The sequence below is a fragment of the Salmo salar genome, chromosome ssa12, assembly GCF_905237065.1.
Source record: "Salmo salar chromosome ssa12, Ssal_v3.1, whole genome shotgun sequence".
NCBI classification, from domain to species: Eukaryota; Metazoa; Chordata; class Actinopteri; order Salmoniformes; family Salmonidae; genus Salmo; species Salmo salar.
This window is the reverse complement of record NC_059453.1, coordinates 78150242-78174100: the sequence shown is the minus strand read 5'-3', so window position 1 is coordinate 78174100 and position 23859 is coordinate 78150242. Positions and strand designations below refer to the sequence as shown.

At 41.6% G+C, this 23859-nt stretch overlaps 1 protein-coding gene across 2 annotated transcripts in view; it reads left to right on the top strand.

Moving 5' to 3' along the window:
• Nucleotides 1–2693: 2693 nt before the first annotated feature.
• LOC106565798 (cadherin-4-like) overlaps nucleotides 2694–23859 on the top strand; it is a 378562-nt gene continuing 357396 nt past the window's right edge. Inside the window, exons 1-2 of one of the 2 annotated variants that reach the window (XM_014133344.2) lie at nucleotides 2694–3022; nucleotides 3990–4101. In XM_014133344.2, the coding sequence (XP_013988819.2) occupies nucleotides 2966–3022; nucleotides 3990–4101 (169 nt within the window). In that variant the 5' untranslated portion in view covers nucleotides 2694–2965. The remainder of the gene's footprint in view (nucleotides 3023–3989; nucleotides 4102–23859) is intronic. The other variant, XM_014133343.2, reaches the window with a different exon arrangement.

Genomic DNA, 23859 nt, shown 5'->3' with positions numbered 1-23859 from the left:
CTCCTGAATCCTCCTCCCCCCCCCCCCTCCTCCCTCTCTGCGGATGACTTCGTCAACCATTTTGAAAAGAAGGTTGACGATATCCGATCCTCGTTTGCTAAGTCAAACGACACCGCTGGTCCTGCTCACACTGCCCTACCCTGTGCTTTGACCTCTTTCTCCCCTCTCTCTCCAGATGAAATCTCGCGTCTTGTGACGGCCGGCCGCCCAACAACCTGCCCACTTGACCCTATCCCCTCCTCTCTTCTCCAGACCATTTCCGTAGACCTTCTCCCCTACCTCACCTCGCTCATCAACTCATCCTTGACCGCTGGCTACGTCCCTTCCGTCTTCAAGAGAGCGAGAGTTGCACCCCTTCTGAAAAAAACCTACACTCGATCCCTCCGATGTCAACAACTACAGACCAGTATCCCTTCTTTCTTTTCTCTCCAAAACTCTTGAACGTGCCGTCCTTGGCCAGCTCTCCTGCTATCTCTCTCAGAATGACCTTCTTGATCCTAATCAGTCAGGTTTCAAGACTGGGCATTCAACTGAGACTGCTCTTCTCTGTGTCGCGGAGGCTCTCCGCACTGCTAAAGCTAACTCTCTCTCCTCTGCTCTCATCCTTCTAGACCTATCTGCTGCCTTTGATACTGTGAACCATCAGATCCTCCTCTCCACCCTCTCCGGGTTGGGCATCTCCGGCGCGGCCCACGCTTGGATTGCGTCCTACCTGACAGGTCGCTCCTACCAGGTGGCGTGGCGAGAATATGTCTCCGCACCATGCGCTCTCATCACTGGTGTCCCCCAGGGCTCTGTTCTAGGCCCTCTCCTATTCTCGCTATACACCAAGTCACTTGGCTCTGTCATATCCTCACATGGTCTCTCCTATCATTGCTATGCAGACGACACACAATTAATCTTCTCCTTTCCCCCTTCTGATAACCAGGCGGCGAATTGCATCTCTGCATGTCTGTCAGACATATCAGTGTGGATGACGGATCACCACCTCAAGCTGAACCTCGGCAAGACGGAGCTGCTCTTCCTCCCGGGGAAGGACTGCCCGTTCCATGATCTCGCCATCACGGTTGACAACTCCCTTGTGTCCTCCTCCCAGAGTGCTAAGAACCTTGGCGTGATCCTGGACAACACCCTGTCGTTCTCCACTAACATCAAGGCGGTGACCCGATCCTGTAGGTTCATGCTCTACAACATTCGCAGAGTACGACCCTGCCTCACACAGGAAGCGGCGCAGGTCCTAATCCAGGCACTTGTCATCTCCCGTCTGGATTACTGCAACTCGCTGTTGGCTGGGCTCCCTGCATGTGCCATTAAACCCCTACAACTCATCCAGAACGCCGCAGCCCGTCTGGTGTTCAACCTTCCCAAGTTCTCTCACGTCACCCCGCTCCTCCGCTCTCGCAACTGGCTTCCAGTTGAAGCTCGCATCCGCTACAAGACCATGGTGATTGCCTACGGAGCTGTGAAGGGAACGGCACCTCCATACCTTCAGGCTCTGATCAGGCCCTACACCCAAACAAGGGCACTGCGTTCATCCACCTCTGGCCTGCTGGCCCCCCTACCTCTGAGGAAGCACAGTTCCCGCTCAGCCCAGTCAAAACTGTTCGCTGCTCTGGCACCCCAATGGTGGAACAAGCTCCCTCACGACGCCAGGACAGCGGAGTCAATCACCACCTTCCGGAGACACCTGAAACCCCACCTCTTTAAGGAATACCTAGGATAGGATAAAGTAATCCTTCTAACCCCCCCTTAAAAGATTTAGATGCACTATTGTAAAGTGGTTGTTCCACTGGATATCATAAGGTGAATGCACCAATTTGTAAGTCGCTCTGGATAAGAGCGTCTGCTAAATGACTTAAATGTAATGTAAATGTAATGTAATGGACACAATGCAGATAGCCGGGTTAGCCAATGTGTGGGAGCACTGGTTGGTCGGCCCAATTGAGGTAGTATGTATGTCGAGCTTTGAGGGTACTATGGTGTTGAACGCTGAGCTATAGTCAATGAATAGCAAAAAAAGCTACGTTTGGTAAATACTAGGTATATGGATGATGGTCATGCTTAGGCAAACAAAGTAGGAAGGGTAATAAGTGGCTACAGTTTACACTTTTTAAAATGATTTAATGAAATGTTGTTTTTAGAAAAGGGGCGTTTACCTTACAATTCAGTCTTTCTACAAACAGCTGTCTCTGGAATATTCAGTAGCCTGTATTCATATGCCTGCCTTATAGAATTATAATACTTAGTAAATGAATAGGATCTCTATGGCCAGCCCATTCTAAACCAAACGTTTCGGGAACATTGCAAAACGTCAAATGGCAAGGTTTACCTTCATGCATGCTGTTTTGAGAGAATATAAGTATGATTATTTTAATGCACAATTCAGTAGTGCAGTGGTTTGTTTTATTGGTACAAAAACATCACTACATTTTTCTTTCAAATGCAAGTCTCAATATAGATCTAGAGAATAGGAGGTAACTGAGGTGTGAAACAGACTCCCACGTGGTGATGGAAACATGAAAGTATAAGGGTCGATGGCTTCACTCAGTGTGCCAGTTTCAAGTAAGAATAATATAGCCTTTTACGAAACACTGTTCTTTGTTACACAGTACGTGGACATCTCGTCCTTGTACAAATGTAGCCTTCAACTTGCCTATAAACGAATCAAGTTATAATTAATCAAATGAGAAAAATGGTCAAGGTTTTACAGTGACAATACGGTGCATTCTGTGCGGTAGGAGGGGTTCTAGTGACGTTGGCACCCAATAACTGCGCTGGCTCCTTGGTACAGAGCAGCATCAGCATCGCTCTCCTCGCTAGACAAGTCGGAACAATTTCTCACACATAGCTTCTTATTGCACTCACAACTTTGCATCTAAGAGAGCTCCGGGAATTAATACCATTTATTCGAGGAAGGCGAGTCGGTCAAAACGCTGTCCCTTGACCTTACAGCGCTCTGGCAAAGATGCATTTTGTATCGGTTGTTATACTGACGTGCACCTTACTTGTGGGAACATCTTGGGTAAGATATATTTATTTTCGAAATACCGTGGAAGTAGCCTACTGCACTGCTGTGCCTGCTTGGCATGCACGAGCTTTTGCAGCGCTGTGCATGTGGCGCTGAATTGTGGTCAGCGACTTTTCCCTACAGTAACATGCTGCGTTTAATGTCATGATCATTTCAGACGATACTTCAAAATGATTTTGTAGTCACCACTCATTTCGGGATTGGTCACAAAAAAACTAAATTCCTGTTTAATGGCAGGTGCCTGAATAAACCAACCAACTATTCATTTTGAGTCCCTTTTCTAATCATTTACTTTAGCCTGCTGAACTGCAGTAGCCTATTAGTGAGTTATAGCATTGCAGAGCATGCCGAAGCCTTTGGTTTCATAAACTGTATAGTAGGCTATAGGAGGCTACGAACTTCATGCACGTTTACGGACTGCCATATTCCCTTTGATTAAATCACCACTAGCCTATTGCTAGCATGTTAGAGCCTCGACATAATATCAAATTCACTATATCTCATCATTTGATTTCATTGAAATTGAAAAACTTATATGATTTTTTTCTGAAATAGTCTACTCATGCCAGAAGTAAACATAATAATTTGTGTCCTGGATAGCATCTTTGTTTTTGTGGTAGAATAAACAAATGTGACATTTTGAATAGATTGTTTATTTATACTATACATTATTGAGACTATGAACATGATCTATGAGTATTTTTTGTTGCCCATCATTATCATATACAACACTTTAAAAAGGTGACCAATGAACCCACTGGTATCTGGTGTTTGTGATTCCATTGTAAATGTTGTCATCCATTTAAACAGCAAGCGGTGGACTGAAGCAAATCAGCAACATCGGTCTCTAGTCTGTCTGTCGAAGGTTCAATATCAGTTTCAAAGCCTGCAAGATCATCCTGTGACCCTCTGGCCACAATCAATTTTCCAATGCTTATAGGCTGTCTTTTTTTCTCCCCAGGGGACCAAGGCAGGCCAACCTCCTACACCCCCATGCAGACCAGGCTTCTCTGAGAGCTTCTACACTGTGTTTGTCTCGAGGGATCTACTGCGAGGCCAGAGCATTCTCAAAGGTAAGCACTGTGGCTGTGGAGGCCCTGGATCTCATTTATTGAATGGTGTTTCTCCCTCTTCTCCGGAGATACATCCCAACCAGAGGGTGATTGAGTGTGTGTGTGGGAGGAAATATATTATGGTATGCGGTATTCCATCATGACTTAAGAAGGTCAGTGCACACTCTGTGGTAGAACAACACAGATCTGGTGGAACACGCAGAACAATCATCCGTGTGTTGATGCAGTAAAAGTTGGATGGAATTTACACTGTGTTTTGAATCTACATGATAATTGTGTCTGATTTGATAAGAGGATTGTAATAGGCTCTTTTTGAAATATAAAAATATATTCGTATCACATGAACTGCATTTTCAAGCCAACATAAAAGTGTTCCCATTGAAAACATAGAATTTTTCCTTTCATAAAGGATCACTTAAACAGCTGACTTACCAAAGCAGGCTCATTTAAATCACAAATCTATCTCCTTTCTGTGTTTACCTCTGGAAGCTCACAGCTTTTATTTTATTCCCTGTATTCAATGTAATACATTTTCCCTTCTATTCTCTCTATTTTTCAGAGGAATTCAATTCTCTTTTCATGCGCTCCATTTCTTTTCAGCGCATCACATCTATTGTGAGGTTCCTCTCCAGCAACGTAGAATTTTTAGAGCTTGGCTCATATGTTTGTCTTGAAGTCGCTTATAAAATTGCTGTAAGAAACCTCACTGGCAGATTCTTTTATCATTCTTGTATAATTGATCATTCTATTTGCATGGATTGCATATTCATCTTAGAATAGTACATTTTACTTTGATTAAATTAAAACATCCTGGTTAGGTGTAGTACAGTAAGAGCTTTATGAACTCAGCAGGGTTAAGGTACTCCTTAAACAGACCTTATCCGCTATGACTCTTCACAGTGGCTCAACACTACAGAATGATGAGCACCACTTTCCCCTGACACTTATCCTTTCTGCAGGCTATTTATTGTTGTTGTTGATTGAAACGTTATTTTCTAGGTGGAAACAATGCTTTTGTTTTAATGTTTGTTGGGACATGTCACCTGCTTTAAACAAAAGCAATTTAATTATTGCGGAGGTTATTTAGGAGGCAGACAAGGACATCACTTCCTGTCAATAGGGAGATACTTTGCCTAGAGGCTTGGGGTTGAAGGGACCTGCCTGTCTGGAAATTGGCTGAGGTGTCCACAGTGACCCATGCCAAAAACAATGTTGACAGAATCTGATGCATTTGGACAGGTATGACATAGTGTTTGTGTGGTGTGTGTGTGTGTGTGTTTGAGAGAGAAACACCGCTGCCTGCACCTTTCAACAAAAATCATACACCACTCCAGTTCATTTTGATTATTTGGTCTGTATTGTACAGCATCCATTGCTTCGATACCGATATTAACTCTGTATCCTCTCACTCTGTTGCTCCGTGAACACCAATCTTTGTGCCATGCTGTCCTCCCTACTGGCCACTCAGGAATATCGGCTGGAGGAGCTTAAGTCCTCCTGCTATGATTAATGTACCGCGGCTGGCCTGACTGAGGGTTTGTTTTCTCCATGACAAAAGGCAACAGGGAAAAATTGAGGAATACTAACAATTCTGTGTATAGTATGTGGCCCAGAACTTTCAAGGAAATTAATTGGTGAGGCAGAGAAGAGGGAGGGGCTGAGGTGCTACATTTGTATGGTTGCTGGACAATTGAAGCTATAGTAGTGATAGGCCAAGCATCCTAGCATCACAGCCAGGTACAGCCTGACATTGGCTTCTATGCTGTTCGCTGGACAGTAAACCTCAGCTATTTCCATGTTCTAATCCCACACCATTCATCCAGTCTTTAAGGCGGTGAGGAGGGAGAGCTGTTAGACAATGTTTGTCATATTGACTGTTTGGAGGGAGTGTGGGTGGATGTTAGACCATAGCCTAATGGCACAAATTGTACTTTTATCTTGTTAGCACCCACCTCAGTGTCTTTTCACATCGCTGGCCTTAATGGGTAGGTGCTTGTACACCCACATCTGTTTAGTTTACATAAAAATGTTTATGGATGCAAAGATGATCATTATGTTCCGCCAACAATATAGTGAAGACAGTACTGTTCTAGCTGGGATTATCCAGTCACAGCTCCTCTTTCAAATATATCCCTATAAGTTAAACAGGTTTTTATTGGTTTTATGGTAACACTAAATACCTTTATTGTTTATCATCACATACATTTATTGGCTGCCCTAAGTTTAACAGAGTGAATTAACACATGCTTCTATGGATCTGATTGTCTTTGTATGGGAGGAGTTGGAGATTATATGGCTGTGTGCCTAGAGAGGCATGGCGCTCATTCTATCCAGATCCCTGCTGTGGCCAGATAGGCCATGAAAAGGGATATTCCGGTGATTGCACATCACAGCGTAAACCATCACCTCAGTCTAAGAGCCGGAACAGACACCTAGGAACATAGGCAGGGAGGAGGGGCAGAGTACAAAATAAATTGATTTGAACTGCAGTTTCTTCAGGGTTGTGGCCCTTAAAGTCACTGTCAGTATGTATTCAAAAAAACATCTGTGATGAGTTTCATTCCTCGCCCTTCACCATCCACCACCATCCAAAGGAACAGAACTTATCTCCTGTACCACGGGGGAGTGGGTTGAGTGCAAATTTTTGTTTTCTGTTATGGCTAAATGTGTCAATCAAAGGTACAATGTAACTTTAAACTGAATAGTAATGTTGCTTTGGGATGCTTTTGATTCTCTCTAAAGTAATGGAATCCAGGCACCTAGTAGAAGTATACAACATAGAGGTTCAGGAGGGAAATAATTCAATGACAACTTGGTCTTCAGGGTGACAGTACCACAAGTGAAGTGTCAGTTATGTGGACAAGTGAATCTTTCATTGATGCTTTTGCTTTGTGAACTGCAAAACATACTTCAATCCCCTTTCAAACAGAATGGACTTGTTTTGATGTCTAAACTTTATGTATTCTTTCTTTGTATCTTCAATGAATCTGAACCCTCACTGCCCTAACTGGTGAGAAACATGGGATTTGATCCCTCCCTTTTTTTCTTATGTGTGTTACCCTTCTTTCTTTTTTCGTTTTTTTTTTCACTCCCCTCGTTTTCTGTCAATGTTTGCTCTTTGCAGTCCGGCAGAAGATAAACAGGTGGTTTGACGACTTCTCCTGAATTTACTCTTTGTTAGATGTCGATAGACAATATCAGTATTACAACTCATTCATATTATTGGGAGATGTATTGGCAAAATGTGTTTACAGTTGAAGTCGGAAGTTTACATACACCTTTGCCAAATACATTTAAACTCATATTTCTGAATTCCTGACATTTCATCCTAGTAAAAATTCCCTGTCTTAGTTCAGTTAGGATCACCACTTTATTTTAAGAATGTGAAATGTCAGAATAATACTAGAGGGAATGATTTATTTCAGCTTTTATTTCTTTCATCACATTCCCAGTGGGTCAGAAGTTTACATACACTCAATTAGTATTTGGTAGCATTGCCTTTAAATTGTTTAACTTGGGTCAAACGTTTTGGGTAGTCTTCCACAAGATTCCCACAATAAATTGGGTGAATTTTGGCCCATTCCTCCTGACAGAGCTGGTGTAACTGAGTCAGGTTTGTAGGCCTCCTTGCTCGCAAACGCTTTTTCAGTTCTGCCCACACATTTTCTATAGGATTGAGGTCAGGGCTTTGTGATGGCCAATACCTTGATTTTGTTGTCCTTAAGCCATTTTGCCACAACTTTGGAAGTATGCTTGGGGTCATTGTCCATTCGGAAGACCCATTTGCTACCAAGCTTTAACTTCCTGACTGATGTCTTGAGATATTGCTTCAATATATCCACATAATTTTCCATCCTCATGATGCCATCTATTTTGTGAAGTGCATCAGTCCCTCCTGCAGCAAGGCACCCCCACAACATGATGCTGCCACCCCCGTGCTTCACTTTTGGGATGGTGTTCTTCAGCTTGCAAGCCTCCGCCTTTTTCCTCCCAACATAATGATGGTCATTATGGCCAAACAGTTCTATTTTTGTTTCATCAGAGCAGAGGACATTTCTCCAAAAAGTACGATCTTTGTCCCCATGTCCAGTTGCAAACCATAGTCTGGCTTTTTTATGGCAGTTTTGGAGCAGTGGCTTCTTCCTTGCTGAGCGGCCTTTCAGGTTATGTCGATATAGGACTCGTTTTACTATGGATATAGATACTTTTGGACCTGTTTCCTCCAGCATCTTCACAAGGTCCTTTGCTGTTGTTCTGGGATTGATTTGCACTTTTCGCACCAAAGTACGTTCATCTCTAGGAGACAGAACGCGTCTCCTTCCTGAGCGGTATGGCGGCTGCGTGGTCCCATGGTGTTTATACTTGCGTACTATTGTTTGTACAGATGAACGTGGTACCTTCAGGCGTTTGGAAATTGCTCCCAAGGATGAACCAGACTTGTGGAGGTCTACAATTTTTTTTCTGAGGTCTTGGCTGATTTCTTTTGATTTTCCCATGATGTCAAAGCCAAAGTCAAAGTGAAGCTTCTAAAGCCATGACATCATTTTCTGGAATTTTCCAAGCTGTAAAGGCACAGTCAACTTAGTGTATGTAAACTTCTGACCCACTGGAATTGTGATACAGTGAATTATAAGTGCAATAATCTGTCTGTAAACAATTGTTGCAAAAATTACTTGTGTAATGCACAAAGTAGATGTCCTAACCGACTTGCCAAAACTGTATTTTGTTAACAGGAAATTTGTGGAATGGTTGAAAAACAAGTTTTAATGATTCCAACCTAAGTGTATGCAAACTTCCGACTTCAACTGTATATTAACTTTACAATAAACCAGATGCCTTCAACTATCAACACTTTACTGTCAACCCACAACTTTAGAAGTGGCTTATGTGAAATGACACATGATCCCAATCAGACAACATTTAAAAATATCTGACACATAAAGTAATATCTTGGTTAAAACAGCCTGTCTGGTGTCTGCTCTGCTTGACAGAACCTCAGACACCTCGCCTAGCTTCTCTCCAAGTCAGGAAGCGTTGCTCTCATAAGTATGTCCAAACCCAGGGAAAGGGATTACGATTTCAGGTGTTTGATAAGCAGGATACCATTTTCCCTGTCTCTCTTGTCCTCCGGAGAGCCTTTCATCTCTCCACACAGGACACAGTGTCTGTGGTGAGCTGATAGAATACAAGTAGTGAAGATGAGCTACATCATTTCTCTTTATCTCCTCTTCCCTTCACACACAACATGAAGAATGGCCCTATATCCCTCAAAGCCCCTAGAACATGACATCCACCGCCAGCCCATTCCATTACCCCAACCACCCAAGATACATAAGGTACAGTAAAATGCTTTCCATTTAATGTCGGTCGTCCCCCGCTATAGTGGTTGAGGTACTGCAAAGTGTTGTTGGAAGGATAGCTAACTTTCAGCAGAAACAGTGGATGTTGTCACAAGAACTATATACCAAAAATGATACAGTGACTAGTGGGGTTCTTCTTGCGAATCACCATAGTCATATATGGAATTCGTCACTGCTCTGTAGTGTATGAATGATAAAATGATAGATTCAAAATTAGTCTGTGTACGACTGCCAACCTTTTTCTCAGTAGATAAAAAAAAAAACATGAATCGATTGCTCAGTTCAGCAGGTAGTAGTTGCTCTAAAATACAGAAGCCTCTATTCTCTGTAGGGTTGCAAAGCTACCAGTAATCTTCCGGTATCTTCAGTAATTTTGGTAATTTGGCCTAAACAGAAAATATATGGCAATCTATCGTAACTCTGGCAATTTATACTTGAATAACTTGTATATAAAATGTATACATTTTTAAAAAATAATTGTGTCCATATTGTCCATGTGTTTCTAGTAGATAAACCATATGGTTCATGAGAAAATAGCCTAATTAATGAAAAAAGCATCTAATCAACAATGGTATTATTTTCAATGAACTCTGCAACTTTTTCAGCTATTTACCTTTTTCACAACTGCCACCAGTTTGACGCCAAAACAATAACAGTAAATATATATTGACATATAAAAAATAAAATAAAAAGTGTGTAAAACATATAAAGGATATTTCATGCTCAAACCCTCATTTAACACCAAACACTAAGTTGATGGTTTATATTTAGAATAATGTTTTGCCGCTTTGGCATTCAATTTTTTATTTATAAAGCATCTAAAAATCATTTAATTATTTAATATATTTTACATGTGATAAAGCCTCACAGAGGGCCAGAGATACACTACATGACCAGAAGTATGTAGACACCTGCTCGTCAAACATCTCATTCCTAAATCATGGGCATCAATATGGAGTTGGTCCCTCCTTTGCTGCTATAACAGCCTCTACTCTAGATGTTAGAACATTTCTGTGAGGACTTGCTTCCATTCAGCCACAAGACCATTAGTGAAGTTGGGGACTGATGTTGAACGATTAGGCCTGGCTCACAGTCGGTGTTCCAATTCATCCAAAAGGTGTTGGATTGGGTTGAGGTCAGGGCTCTGTGCAGGCCAGTCAAGTTCTTCCACACCAATCTCAATAAACCATTTCTGTATGGACCTTGCTTTGTGCACGGTGGCATTGTCATGCTGAAACAGGAAAGGGCCTTCCCCAAACTGTCGCCACAAAGTTGGAAGCACAGAATCGTTATTGTATGCTGTAGCGTTAAGATTTCCCTTCACTGGAACTAAGCGTCTTAGCCCGAACCAGGAAAAACAGCCCCAAACCATTATTCTTCCTCCACCAAACTTGACAGTTGGCACTATGCCTTCAAGCAGGTAGCGTTCTCCTGGCATCCGCTAAACCCAGATTCGTTGGACTGCCAGATGGTGAAGCGTGATTCATCACTCTAGAGAATGGGTTTCCACTGCTCCAGAGTCCAATGGTGGCGAGCTTTACACCACTCTAGCTGACGCTTGGCATTGCGCATGGTGATCTTAGGCTTGTGTGCAGCTGCTCGACCATGGAAATCCATTTCTTGAAGCTCCCGATGAAACAGTTCTTGTGCTGACATTTATTCCAGAAGCAGTTTGGAACTCGGTAGTGAGTGTTGCAACCGAGGACAGACGATTCTAAAATGTATTTTTTTCAATATTTTTTTTTTAATCCTCAATCTACACACAATACCCCGTAATGAAAAAGCAAAAACAGTTTTATAGAAATGTTTGCAAATTTTATTTAAAAAAAATATAAAAAATGAAATATCACATTTACTTAAGTATTCAGACCCTTTATTCAGTACTTTGTTGAAGCACCTTTGGCAGCCTTAAGTCTTCTTGGGTATGACGCTACAAGTTTCTCTCATTCATCTCTGCAGATCCTCGCAAGCTATGTCAGGTTGGATGGGGAGCGTTGCTTCACAGCTATTTTCAGGTCTCTCCAGAGATGTTAGATTGGTTGAAGTCCGGGCTCTGGCTGGGCCACTCAAGGGCATTCAGAGAATTGTCCTGAAGCCACTCTTGTGTTGTCTTAGCTATGTGCTTGAAGGTGACCCTTCTCCCCAGTCTGAGATCCTGAGCGCTCTGGAGCAGGTTTTCATCAAGGATCTGTCTGTACTTTGCTCTGTTCATCTTTCCCTTGATCCTAACTAATCTCCCAGTCCCTGCAGCTGAAAAACAATCCCACATGATGCTGCCACCACCACGCTTCACTGTAGGGATGGTGCCAGGTTTCCTCCAGACGTGATGCTTGGCATTTAGGCCAAAGAATTCAATCTTGGTTTCATCAGACCAAATAATCTAATTTCTCATGGTCTGAGAGTCCTTTAGGTTCCTTTTGGCAAACTCCAAGCGGGCTGTCATTCGCTTTTTACTGAGGAGTGGCTTCCGTCTACCATAAAGGCCTGATTGGCGGAGTGCTGCAGAGATGGTTGTCCTTCTGGAATGTTATCCCATCTACGCAGAGGACCTCTAGAGCTCTGTCAGAGTGACCATCGGGTTCTTGGTCACCTCCCTGACCAATGCTCTTCTCCCTCGATTGCTCAATTTGGCTGGGCGGCCAGCTCTAGGAAGAGTCTTGGTGGTTCCAAACTTCTTCCATTTAAGAATGATGGAGGCCACTGTGTTTTTGGGACCTTCAATGCTGCAGAAATGTTTTGGTACCCTTCCCCAGATCTGTGCCTCGACACAGTACTGTCTCGGAGCTCTATGGACAATTCCTTCGACCTCATGACTTGTTTTCTGCTCTGACATGCACTGTCAACTGTGGGACCTTATATAGATAGGTGTATGCCTTTCCAAATCATGTCCAATCAATTGAATTCACCACAGGTGGACTCCAATCAAGTTGTAGAAACATCTCAAGGATGACCAATGGAAACAGGATGCACCTGAGCTCAATTTCAAGTCTCATAGAAAAGGGTCTGAATACTTATGTAAATAAAGTATTTCTGTTTTTAAATTTCTAAACATTTCTAAAACCCTGTTTTCACTTTGTCATTATGGTGTATTGTGTAATACATTTTAGAATAAGGCTGTAACGTAACGAATGGGTCTGAATACTTTCCGAATGCACTGTATACAGTGTAAATACTGAAACCTGTGATAATCTATAGTCCCCAAAAGGGCCACTTGATGTCTTTTGATAGATTACGTAAAATTCTTGAAAGATACCAAAATTCTGATAGCTTACTGGTAAACGTCAAAAGTTTCAAGTAATATACCCTCCCCTTACAACCCTTATTCTCTGGGTTTTCCCATCACTTACAAGCAGATTAAAGTTAAGAGTATGTTTCGACCCAACTACTCTTCATTCATATAGCTAGCTCAGCAGGAGCCTTAGCTGAAGAGTAAAAATGTGTTGCTTTGTTTTATCATGGACTCTTGCTGCAATCCATTTCCAAGCCCTGTGCCTCAGTAGTCGACCGGGGAAGGTTATGCAATAGATCTACATGTATATCAAATTAGTAGATGAGCCAGAGGTGTCCCGAAATCTGACCTTCAGAATGATATTATCAGATGTTAGATAAGAAAGGAAAAGGAAAGGAAAGGGAGAGAGAGCACATAATATGTTCTTCTCAACATAGTCCCAGCCAGGATATTCATTTTGGGGGACATAGGTGGTTGAAGTTCACTGCTTTAGTGTGCGATACAGCATAGAGTGGGAATTTCTGTTGAAACGCTATGGAAAAGCAACCAATCCCAAGGATAGTTGCACCCAGCCATATAATCCCCATGTAACCCCTGGTCTCTTCCAGAGAGAGCCATTTGTGCAGTTTGCATCATTAATCAATATATTTTCTTAATCAGCCACCCTCTTAATCAATATGCTTTAGTGCATTACATTTTCGTGCTTTCTAATGATTCGAGACCCTGATAAGGGAGCTATCTTTTGTTGCGTTACAGAAACAACTGATTTTCCTTGTAGGAAACCTGTTTCACCTCTTAACCGTATGTGTGTAAACCGACATCAACCAGTTCATTACCAAGGTTTTCCCCTCCCCTAAGCCCCAGGATTTACATGCATCTGAATACAAATCAGGGTTCTGTGTTCAAGTGAGGTTTAGCTGACTTTAGACGATTCATTCACTTGTTATCTTATTTGGTTGGATCTTTCCTATAGTTAGATTTGTTAGGTTATTAAGTGGATTATGATTTCAATTATTAATAGGAGCAACACATTAAGTAGTACTAGAAGTCTACCATCATAACCCAGCATAATACAAGGTGAAATGTGTATCCTGGGAGCCTTTTGCTTGAGATACCTCTTGAAAAAACATTTGGATTATGTTTTACACTCACTTTCACCTTTTATAGCAGTAGTCTTTCAATGATAGTTATTTGCATGGTTTGAGTATCCTCTCAAGCTTTGAGATTAAATCTGAAAACAAATGAAATCTGCATGCTTTTCTTCTTGTCTTCCTCCCACCTACCTGCGTGATTGTGCTAGTGTGTTAACCCTGACCTCTCTCAGCTGCAGCCTCCATGGTTACAAGCCCTCTGGTAGTGCTTTAATTACTGTGTGGACTGAGTGGAGTGGATTAGTTCTGTAGGTCCGTCTCAGCGTGGGGGAGGAGGGATGTTATTCAGCCCAAAGTGGCTCCATTCACTCACCTCCTCTCCTCAAGAAAACAGGAAGAGGAGGAGGGGGAGGAGGAGGGAGGAAGATGACAAAGTAGTGGGCTTTGTTGGTATTCATGAGGAAATGCTGTTTTCCTTTGCCAAACAGAAATAGTGTTTATTCTCGAACACAAATACCGTGGACTACAGTACATGGCTCATTTATGAAAGCGTCTGAAAGGTTTAGGCAGAGCTTTTCCCTCTTTGTCGTTTCTCCACATCCATCACAATGTTCCAATGTGCATTAGTTTGACTCACTCACTATGGTGCTATAGATGCATAGTGCATACTGTCTGTGTATGTTATCACATATTATGATTCTAAAATATGCTAGCATCTGTACATTCATGTAAAAGTAATTTTTTTGGAGAGCTACATCTGTTCAATGAGTAATGGGCAAAATATATGCCCTCCTACATAAATGTCAGCCCGTCCATTTAGTACAGTGAGGGAAAAAAGTATTTGATCCCCTGCTGATTTTGTACGTTTGCCAACTGACAAAGAAATTATCAGTCTATAATTTTAATGGTAGGTTTATTTGAACAGTGAGAGACAGAATAACAACAAATAAATCCAGAAAAACGCATGTCAAAAATGTTATGAATTGATTTGCATTTTAATGAGGGAAATAAGTATTTGACTCCCTCTCAATCAGAAAGATTTCTGGCTCCCAGGTGTCTTTTATACATGTAACAAGCTGAGATTAGTTGCACACTCTTAAAGGGAGTGCTCCTAATCTCAGCTTGTTACCTGTATAAAAGACACCTGTACACAGAAGCAATCAATCAATCAGATTCCAAACTCTCCACCATGGCCAAGACCAAAGACCTCTCCAAGGGTGTCAGGGACAAGATTGTAGACCTACACAAGGCTGGAATGGGCTACAAGACCATCGCCAAGCAGCTTGGTGAGAAGGTGACAACATTTGGTGCGATTTTTTGGCAAATGGAAGAAACACAAAAGAACTGTCAATCTCCCTCGACCCGGTGCTCCATGCAAGATCTCACCTCGTGGAGTTGCAATGATCATGAGAACGGTGAGGAATCAGCCCAGAACTACACGGCAGGATCTTGTCAATGATCTCAAGCCAGCTGCGACCATAGTCACCAAGAAAACAATTGGTAACACACTACGCCGTGAAGGACTTAAATCCTGCAGTGCCCGCAAGGTCCCCCTGCTCAAGAAAGCACATATACATGCCCGTCTGAAGTTTGCCAATGAACATCTGAATGATTCAGAGGACAACTGGGTGAAAGTGTTGTGGTCAGATGAGACCAAAATTGAGCTCTTTGGCATCAACTCAACTCGCCGTGTTTGGAGGAGGAGGAATGCTGCCTATGACCCCAAGAACACCATCCCCACCGTCAAACATGGAGGTGGAACCATTACGGTTTGGGGGTGTTTTTCTGCTAAGGGGACAAGACAACTTCACCGCATCAAAGGGACGATGGACGGGGCCATGTACCGTCAAATCTTGGGTGAGAACCTCCTTCCCTCAGCCAGGGCATTGAAAATGGGTCGTAGATGGGTATTCCAGCATGACAATGACCCAAAACACACGGCCAAGGCAACAAAGGAGTGGCTCAAGAAGAAGCACATTAAGGTCCTGGAGTGGCCTAGCCAGTCTCCAGACCTTAATCCCATAGAAAATCCGTGGAGGGAGCTGAAGGTTCAAGTTGCCAAACATCAGCCTCGACACCTTAATGACTTGGAGAAGATCTGCAAAGAGGAGTGGGACAAAATCCCTCCTGAGATGTGTGGAAACCTGGTGGCCAACTACAAGAAACGTCTGACCTCTGTGATTGCCAAAAGGGTTTTACCACCAAGTACTAAGTCATGTTTTGCAGAGGGGTCAAATACTTATTTCCCTCATTAAAATGCAAATCAATTTATAACTTTTTTGACATGCGTTTTTCTGGATTTTTTTGTTGTTATTCTGTCTCTCACTGTTCAAATAAACCTACCATTAAAATGATAGACTGATCATTTCTTTGTCAGTGGGCAAACGTACAAAATCAGCAGGGGATCAAATCCTTTTTTCCCTCACTGTATAGGCACATCATCATCCTCGTCATTACTTACCATGAATAATCATCGTCTGAAGCAGTTAGTCTGAATGACGCTGTTACATTAAGGAGCTTATGAACAGTGGTGCAAAGTACTTAAGTAAAAATACTTTAGTACTACTTAAGTCGTTTTTTGGGGTATCTGTACTTTACTTTACTATTTATATTTTTGACAACTTTCACTTTTACTCCCAACTACATTCCTAAAGCAAATAATGTACTTTTAACTCGTTACATTTTCCATGACACCCAAAAGTACTCGTTACATTTTGAATGTTTAGCAGGACAGGAAAATGGTCTAATTCCCGTACTTGTCAAGAGAACTTCCCTGGTCATCCTTACTGCCTCTGATCTGGCAGACTCACTAAACACAAATGCTTTGTTTGTAAATTATGTCTGACTGTTGAAGTGTGTCCCTGGCTAAATTAGAAAATAAAAAAAAGATAATCGTGCCATCTGGGATGCTTAATATAAGGAATTTGAAATTATTTATACTTTTACTTTTGATACTTAAGTATATTTAAAACCAAATACTTGTAGACTTTTACTCAAGTAGTATTTTACTGGGTGACTTTTACCACTACTTGAGTCATTTTCTATTAAGGTATCTTTACTTTTACTCAAGTATGACAATTGGGTACTTTTTCCACCCCTGCTTATGGATTGGGACCATTTCACTTCTCACGCTTCTTCCATCCATATCTTTCCCTCTCTTCCCCTTTCTTCCTCTCTCCTGAGTCAGGGACTTTAGGCGGCGTCTCACTTCATCGATGAGTTATAGTGAAGCATTTTAACCTTGTGCTGCCACTTTACCCCCAGGTTCCCCAACATTCATATCCCAAGTCACCATCACTGGAAGAGCTGAAAAACATAGCACAATCGAAGTGATTTACGCCATGTTGCGCCCAACTCCTATATTCCTCAAAGCCGCAGCTACACACATCTCTAGGGCCATTGTGTACTGTAGGCTACATCTATTTCTGTAACCACAGGGGTTGTATCTTCGCAATTAAAAGGCTCTAAAGTCTAACATCATAGAGGTCCCTAGCCACAGAAATAGCTGTGTTTAGTTTATTGTTATCTCATTCAACCATGTTCTTCTGTATCTCTAGTCATGGTATTTATGTTCCTATGCTCTTATCTCTTTCATTTTTTTGTTTGTTCTCCCAAATCCTGGCAATCAGACTGTATTCTGTGTTTGTTGGTGTACAGTATAACTGACTGTGTGTGTCTGTGTGTTTTATGTTATGTCTATTTTGGTGTGTTTGTTATGTGTGTGTGTGTGTCTGTTTCCCAGCTAGCACATTTGGTTCCTTGGAAGTTGTGGGAACATACATTTTTTGATTTCCCATTGGTTCTGGGAACAAAGCCACAAGTTTCCTGACTGTTTTTTAAACAACAATTTCACTTGTTCTGTGGACATTCATTTTTAGGTTGCAGGGAGGTTCTGATAACATTTTACTGGGGAAGTTTTATTAACATTATGAGAATGGAAGTTATTTGAAGGTAAATAAATAACATTCTGAGAACAATCTCTAAATGTTGAGAATGTTTTGAACGAAATGTAAGGATTATTTTGAGGTTTTTGAATAACTTCCTTAAAACTGTCACTGGGTGTTTCAATAAGACTTTTAATAACACTGCTAGGTTAGCTGTTTTGAACTGCAAGCACAGATAGGACACATGGAAATGAATTTGCTTAGGCATTAATCATGCAAACAATCTTTTATTATTATTGTGTAATGGCATTTTAGTCTATTGAAACGTCCCACGTTTCAAATTAAACAAGCACACATTAAGATCAGGTGTGGCCAATTAGGGGCGGGGCCAACACACCTTAACGAGACAGAGGATAGAGAGAGCTTTGTTGACTCTGAGAACGGAATGTATGTTTTTCTTTATAACAATCTTAGAACGTTACTAATGTTTTATTGTATTTTTTAAGGACAGCTTTCTTAATGTTCTGAGAACATGACTTTAAATAGAACCGTGAGGAAACCTGCAGAAATCGTTATGACGAAGTACTGAAATTCCCACAGAAGAACGTTGTTTCTTAATGTTCTTGGAGCAATTTGAGAACATGACTTTAAAAAGAACCATGAGGAAACCAGTAGGAAACATTATGCTGAAATATTCTAATTCCCACAGAAGAACGTTGTTTCTTAATGTTCTCTAAACTATTTGAAAACATTCCCAATGTCAAACCAGTTGTAAAACATTCCTAGAACATTACCAAAATTGAAATGAAATGTAACCATGGTTGAAGTTTTAGGAAACATTCTGTTAAAGTAATGAAAATACCGAGAAAATATAGTTTTTTTTTGTCAATGAGCTGAGAATGTTCCAAAAACCAACCAACAATTCTGCACCATTAACAGAAAGTTGTGGGAAAGTTGTATGCAAAATAACCCTAGAACAACCACACTCTCAGAAAGTTATGCGCTAACGTTAGCTGGGTTGTTTGTGTGTCTGTCATGGTGTTTATCTGTAGTGTTAAGTAACTTTTCTACTATAGCCTGGGGTCTATGGTGGGGTGGCTGAGTAACATTAGCCACAGGATGAGGAGGCACTGCTCCAACCAGAGGGTGATTATTTTATGTGCAGAAATTAAAGGATTACAAGCCAGCCAAGTAATCCAGCTGTCAATCTCATGGCTCATTACCAAGGGGGGGTGGGAGAGATATTGATTGATTGATTGATTGATTGATTGATTGATTGATTGATTGATTGATTGATTGATTTGGCGGGTTTTCTGTGTGGGCTTTGAGATTACCTTATTAAGCTTTTACTTCCTGGGCTTTGGCATGGGAGAAAGAAATCACAAGCTTGTCAATCAAACAGTAAACCTATTTCAAGGTCCTTTGCAATTCCCATATTAATTAACACCAACGATTAGTTAATTTAATTGAAGTTGCCTCGAGCTGTAATTTGCTTTCCAGCAGTATGAGTCCATGAAAGTACAGTAATTATACAAAACACTTCAAAATGGAACATAGATCTATCTACCTGTTAAAAGCATAATTGACAAAGAATGGACTTTTCTTCAACCGTGTTTTTTTAAACAATGTTATTATGGTAAATCTGCAGCTTCGGGAAGATGTAGCTCATTGGTATTATGCTCACTAGACTATGACTGGACTTTACGATACGAGTCGGCTGATGCCAACAGAGATACAATCATCTCCAATGATTTCTCTTTGCTAGACCAATACTGCATGCAAACCAGTGATGGGGGGGTAAAAATCGACACAGTTACATATCGGGATATTATTTTTGACGGTATATCGTATTGTATCGTTTTGACAATATCACAATATTTTTGCGCTAGTTGGCTGTACTTTGTACCCAAACTCCATAATTTTTCATTCATAGTTTGTTCTCCATCTTCTTTTAAAATTGGGAGACCATTTTTTTTCAGCACTTATTTACACATGGCTCTCTCTTGTCATTCTGCAGCAGACATATGATAAGCAATATGTTTGGAAAATCAAATCACAATAAAATCACAGTATCGGATCAAAATACATATACACTGAGTGTACAACACATTAGGAACACCTTTCTAATATTGAGTTGCACCCACTTTTGCCCCCAGAACAGCCTCCATTCGTCGTGGTATGAACTCTACAAGGTGTCGAAAGCATTCCACAGGAATGCTGGCCCATGTTGACGCCAAAGCTTGAGAAAAAAGAAGAAACCTGCACACTGCTCTTGATAGTATCGCTGCTCTTTAATAAGCTTTACAGTTGAAGTCGGAAGTTTACATACACTTAGGTCGGAGTCATTAACTTGTTTTTCAACCACTCCACAAATTTCGTGTTAACAAACTATAGTTTTGGCAAGTCGGTTAGGACATCTACTTTGTGCATGACACAAGTAATTTTTCCAACAATTGTTTACAGACAGATTATTTCACTTATAATTCACTGTATTACAACTCCAGTGGGTCAGAAGTTTACATACACTAAGTTGACTGTGCCTTTAAACAGCTTGGAAAATTCCAGAAAATGATGTCATGCCTTCAGAAGCTTCTGATAGGCTAATTGACATCATTTGAGTCAATTGGAGGTGTACCTGTGGATGTATTTCAATGCCTACCTTCAAACTCAGTGCCTCTTTACTTGACATCATGGGAAAATCAAAAGACATCAGTAAAAAAAAAAAAAATTCCAAACGCCTGTACGTTCATCTGTACAAACAATAGTATGTAAACATCAACACCATGGGACCACGCAGCCGTCATACCGCTCAGGAAGGAGACGCGTTCTGTCTCTTAGAGATGAACGTACTTTGGTGTGAAAGTGCAAATCAATCCCAGAACAACAGCAAAGGACCTTGTGAAGATGCTGGAGGAAACAGGTACAAAAGTATCTATATCCAATGACCATCGTTATGCTTGGAGGAAAAAGGGGGAGCCTTGCAAGCCAAAGAACACCATCCCAACCGTGAAGCACAGGGGTGGTAGCATCATGTTGTGGGGGTGATTTGCTGCAGGAGGGACTAGTGCACTTCCCAAAATAGATGGCATCATGAGGAGGGGAAATGATGTAGATATATTGAAGCAACATCTCAATACATCAGTCAGGAAGTTAAAGCTTGGTCGCAAATGGTTCTTCCAAATGGATAATGACCCCAAGCATACTTCCAAAGTTGTGGCAAAATGGCTTAAGTACAACAAAGTCAAGGTATTGGAGTGGCCATCACAAAGCCCTGACGTCAATCCTATAGAAAATTTGTGGGCAGAACTGAAAAAGTGTGTGCAAGCAAGGAGGCCTACAAACCTGACTCCGTTACACCAGCCCTGTCAGGAATGGGCCAAAATTCACCCAACTTATTGTGGGAAGCTTGTGGAAGGCTACCTAAAACGTTTGACCCAAGTTAAACAATTTAAAGGCAATGCTACCAAATACTAATTGAGTGTATGTAAACTTCTGACCCACTGGGAATGTGATGAAAGAAATAAAAGCTGAAATAAATAATTATCTCTACAGTTATTCTGACATTTCACATTCTTAAAATGAAGTGGTGATCCTAACTGACCTAAGACAGCGAATTTATACTATGATTAAATATCAGGAATTGTGAAAAACTGAGTTTAAATGTATTTGGCTAAGGTGTATGCAAACTTCCGGCTTCAACTATATAGGACAGAATTTGCTCTGGCCTTAAAATGGGTACCAGTTCTTTGTTGGGTTTCTAGGCCAGAAAGAGTGTTTTTAGAAAACACGTGCTTAAGTTTAATCTTGCGAAAGAATTTTAACAGCTCTACTTTCATATCAAATGGTTTGTCTGTAAATGTAGGTACCAAAGAGAGGCCCTTAGATAAGACGGAGACTCGTGTGTCAGTGAGCTCTTTTTTGGAAAGGTTAATTACCCCGTCCTGATGTAGCTCCGTGTCCACGGCCTGTGTTCCTGGTCCCCTCTTTGACCGCTTGCCTCTCTTACATTGTTTCTTTTCTTTCGTGGAGCCTTGTTGTACTGCTTTCGGGCAACAAAAAAAACAAAGCTTCCCACAGTGTTAAGTTGGCTGGATGTCCTTTGGGTGGTGGACCATTCTTGATACACATGGGAAACATTTGAGTGTGAAAAACCCAGCAGCGTTGCAATTCTTGACACACTCAAACCGGTGTGCCTGGCATTTACTACCATACCCCGTTCAAAGGCACTTAAATCTTTTGTCTTGCCCATTCACCCTATGAATGGCACACATACACAATCCATGTCTCAATTGTCTCAAAACTTAAAAAAACGTTTTTTAACCTCTCATCCCCTTCATATACTCTGATTGAAATGGATTTAACAGGTGACGTCAATAAGGGATCATAGCTTTTACCTGGATTCACTTGGTCGCCTTAGTTAAGGCATGGCTCCCTGTTCTCTGTCCCCTGGTGGTGAAGATTGTAAATGCATCTCTCACACCTGGCCTTGTTTCTACTCGTTTGAAAACAGCGGCTATAACTCCCATACTGAAGAAACAGGACCTGGACCCTCACCAACTACAGTCCTATCTCAAACCTCCCTTTCCACGCCAAATTGCTTGAGTGGGTGGTAGCATCACAAATTCAACAACATGGCCTCTCATGAACTTTTCAAACCCCTTCACTCGGGCTTCCGGGCTATGCATAGTAAAGGTAGTGAACGACCTCCTCTGTGCTGCTGATGCTGTGAACGTCTCCATCTTCCTGGACCTGTCTGCAGTATTTGACACTGTCTGTCATCTGATTTTAACTGACCTCATGGAGAGGCTTCTTAGAGTTTCCAGAACACATCTTGCCAGGTTCCACTCCTATCTATCTGATAGACAACAGTTTGTCTCCCTTGCCAACTGCAGGTCTGCCCCAGCCCCTGTGTCACAAGGTGTCCCACAAGGCTCAGTGGTAGGTCCATTACTGTTTAGTATTTACATGCTACCCCTTGGTCAGATCCTCCATCAATTTGGAATCAGATTTCACTTATGTAGATGACACACATCTACATCCACACAAAACCCAACTCCACTCTGCCACTCCCTCTATTGACTGTCTCTGTGAAGTGAAAACTTGGATGAGCAATAACTTTTTAATACTAAACAATGACAAAACAGAGATCATGCTCATGGGCCCCAACTCCCTTATCAAGAAACTGGGTCAACTCAACATGACAATCGACGGCTGCACAATCCACTCCAACTCCACAGTCAGGAACCTTGGTGTTACATTTGAACCCACTCTGTCATTTGAATCCCACATCCGGAACATCCCCAAGTCAGCCTTCTTCCACCTCAAAAATGTCTCACGAATCTCAGACCGTCTATCATTGCTCTCAGACCCTCTCTCATTGACCCCTCTGCTGAAACCCTCATTCAAATGTTTGTATTATCACGGCTGGACTACTCCAATGCCATTCTCTACGGACTCTCCACCAAAACACTGGACAGACTTCAACATATTCAGAATTCACACACACCAGACCTTGGGACCACATCACCCCAACCCTCATCAAACTCCACTGGCTCCCAGTTCAATACAGGATCATCCTTAAATTGCTCATGCTCACCTACAAAGCACTCAATGGACTGGCGCCCTCATACGTTACTGTTCACTCCCACCTGTTCACTGTGCTCCTCTGACACTGGCCTCCTCACCATCCCTGACACCAGGCACCGCCTCACGAGAGACCAGAATTTTAGCAGTGCAGCTCTACAACTCCCTTCCTCTCCATATCAGAACCTCACATTCCATGCACATATTCAAATCCACACTAAAGACACACCTCTTCACACAGGCTTACCCAAATGATCTGTTGTCTTAGCTTTTATCCTCTGTCTAGTTCACTTCCCTGGTTAGTCTCTCATCATGTTTACTGTTCTCCATGGTTAGTCTGTACTTATGTTTAGTGTACTTTTACAGTTGAAGTCGGAAGTTTACATACACCTTAGCCAAATACATTTAAACTCAGTTTTTCACAATTCCTGACATTTAATCATAGTAAAAATTCCCTGTCTTAGGTCAGTTAGGATCACCACTTTATTTTAAGAATGTGAAATGTCAGAATAATAGTAGAGAGAATTATTTATTTCAGCTTTTATTTCTTTCATCACATTCCCAGTGGGTCAGAAGTTTACATACACTCAATTAGTATTTGGTAGCATTGC